The sequence below is a fragment of the Trichosurus vulpecula genome, chromosome 5 (assembly GCF_011100635.1).
Source record: "Trichosurus vulpecula isolate mTriVul1 chromosome 5, mTriVul1.pri, whole genome shotgun sequence".
Lineage (NCBI taxonomy): Eukaryota > Metazoa > Chordata > Mammalia > Diprotodontia > Phalangeridae > Trichosurus > Trichosurus vulpecula.
Genome location: NC_050577.1, coordinates 200,023,291 through 200,026,027, shown reverse-complemented (window position 1 = coordinate 200,026,027; position 2,737 = coordinate 200,023,291). Strand labels below are relative to the sequence as shown.

Below are 2,737 nucleotides of genomic sequence, written 5' to 3'. Positions count from 1 at the left end.
AATAGCGAATGATGGAATTTGTGTTGCTTGACTATACGTATTTGCTATAAATGCTTTGTTTTTCTTTTCTTGAAAACAGGGGGTGGGGGGAGCTGGAGAGGAGAGAGAGAGGAGAGAGAGAGAGAGAGAGAGAGAGAGAGAGAGAGAGACAGAGAGATAGACAGAGAGAAACAGAGACAGGGGTGGGGGGAGGGAGAGGGAGGGAGAGAGAGGGAGAGAGAGAGAGAGAGAGAGAGAGAGAGGAGGTGAGAAGAGGAGAGGGGAGCAGAGCAGAGGGGAGGAGAGGAGAGGAAACAGAGAATAATTTTTTGTTCATTAAAAAAATAAATTTAGCCTCTCCGAGCTCCAGCCCCGCGACTGGTAACATGGCTAAACGCACCAAGAAGGTTGGAATTGTTGGTAAATATGGAACACGTTATGGTGCATCCCTCAGAAAAATGGTGAAGAAAATTGAAATTAGCCAGCATGCCAAGTATACCTGCTCCTTCTGTGGCAAGACCAAAATGAAGAGACGGGCTGTGGGTATCTGGCATTGTGGATCCTGTATGAAAACTGTAGCTGGTGGTGCCTGGACCTACAATACCACCTCTGCAGTCACAGTCAAATCTGCCATCAGAAGACTGAAGGAATTGAAAGACCAGTAAAATCTTCTTATCAAATACCTGTAGCCCATAGTCCAACAATAAATGGGTTAATTTATGGAATAAAAATCACTTTGGTTCTTAAAAAAAAAATTAAAAAAAATTTAAAAAATAAATTTAAATTTTTATAAAGAGCATTTAACTTGTAGTCAGGCAACCCCCATTTGTGCCGCAATTCTGACACTTGCTATCTGTGTGACTATGGACAAGTCACTTCACACTTCTATCTTCCTTTTTTCTCATCTACCCAACTATTTACAACACACATCCTAGCACCTCACAGGGTTGCTGTGAGGAAAACATGGTGCAATATCTTAAAGCAGATAAAACTATGAGATAGCATTAGCATTTCAGGACTCATTCAGGATTCAATAATCCCATCATTCTTCCCAAAGAGTTTAGAAGTCATTCTGCCTGGAGGCTAAGAGACACCATGGTTAAAACATGAATTTCCAATGTGAGAAATCTATGTATTTCAAGCTCTCCAGTTTATCAGATAGAAAGGACTTGTTAAATACAAATGATTCCCCTGGAGCTTTGAACCAGCAGAGCTATTGATAACGATTCATAATGTTCCCCTGAAAGGGCATAAGTTTTGGTTAAATTCACTAACAAGTGTCATTCACTACCTGATTTTGAAGAGGGGGAAAAAAAGAAACTTTAATGCATGAAAGGGGGCCCAGGTGGGGTGGGAGTAGACGAAGGCAAGAAAAGTGTGTCTGTTGTGGGGTGGGAAGAGAGAGAGGAGAGACAGAGAGACAGAGACAGAGAAAGATAGAGGGTGGAATTTCCCAGAAGCATCTAGCTGAGTTTTCACTCCACTGCCTTCCACTCCCTCATTTGCTCCCTGAAATAGGCCCAGGCACTAACAAATGCCACAGGAAACAACCCAGTTCAGTTTGTACTGGAAAACTGAGAATCAGCTTGGGGATAGGACATTTGGCCAAGGGATATTGCAGAGCAGGGGATTTCCTAAAAGGTAACCAGCCTGGAGGTTTGTGGGAAACTTTACTGGGGTGTTCTAATGTTGACTAAGGACAAAATAGATGTCATAACCTCCCTTCTGTAAAGCTGATAAACTTTACTCCCCTGTTAGGCACCAGCTTAGGTCCTCAGAATCATAGCATCATGGAGCTAAAAGGAACCTTAGAGGAGAGCTAATCAAACAGGTAGGTGGTGCAGTGGATAGCATCTGGCCTGGACTCATCTTCATGAATTAAAATCTGACTTCAGACACTAGCTATGTGTCTTAACCCTGTTTGTCTTAGTTTTCTCGAATGAGCTGGAGAAGGAAATAGCAAACCACTCTAGTATCTTTGCCAAGAAAACTCCAAATGGGGCCACAGAGAAGCAGACCCGACTGAACAATAACAAAATCAAATCCTTTCGTTTTCTGAATGAGTAAACTAAAACCCAAAGTGGTGACTTATCCAAGATCACATACTCAATAGATGACAGCTGAGATTCAAACCAAGGAAAATTCTGGCTGTTACTACTTGAGGGGTACCTAGGTTTGGCATCAGAGGACCCGGGTTTGAGCCCCAGCTACTGTACTACCTGTGTAGCCTTGATCGAATTACTTCACATTAGTTTCCTTATCTGTCTGACATTCATGAAGGAACTGTACTAGATTAACTCTAAGGGCCTTACAACTCTACATCTATGACCCTATACAAGGGTGTGCTGGTAAATGTTTTAACACAGAATTGAGACACAATTTGCTATTCCAAATGTAGCACTCTATAAAACCTAGCTGCCTGACAATGTTGAGTTTGAGAAGACTATCGTGTATCCAGATGAATCTGTCTTTGGCATGGTGGGACTCAAGCTTAGGAAAGAGATTAGAGTTGATTATGTAGAAACGAGAATCATTTGCATACACACGATCATTGAACACTGGGAGCAGATGAGATCATCAACTGTGACCTTTCGGAGAAGAGAATAGGGTCTTTGGCAAAGTTTTGTGGGATGTCCATAGCCAATGGATGGTAAATAAAAGATGATCCAGGAAAAGAGGCTAAGAAGGAGTGGTCAGACTAGTAAGATGAAGTAGTCAGTGGAGAAGCAAGAGCATTCCAGCCATTGAGAGAAACATA

General features: G+C 42.2%; 1 protein-coding gene across 1 annotated transcript; it reads left to right on the top strand.

Annotated features, from left to right (window-relative positions):
* Window positions 1–340: 340 nt before the first annotated feature.
* Window positions 341–713, top strand: LOC118851595 (60S ribosomal protein L37a). Its single transcript, XM_036761096.1, has one exon. The coding sequence runs from the start codon at window positions 366–368 to the stop codon at window positions 642–644; it is 279 nt and encodes a 92-aa protein (XP_036616991.1). The 5' UTR covers window positions 341–365; the 3' UTR covers window positions 645–713.
* The last annotated feature ends 2,024 nt before the right edge of the window (window positions 714–2,737 follow it).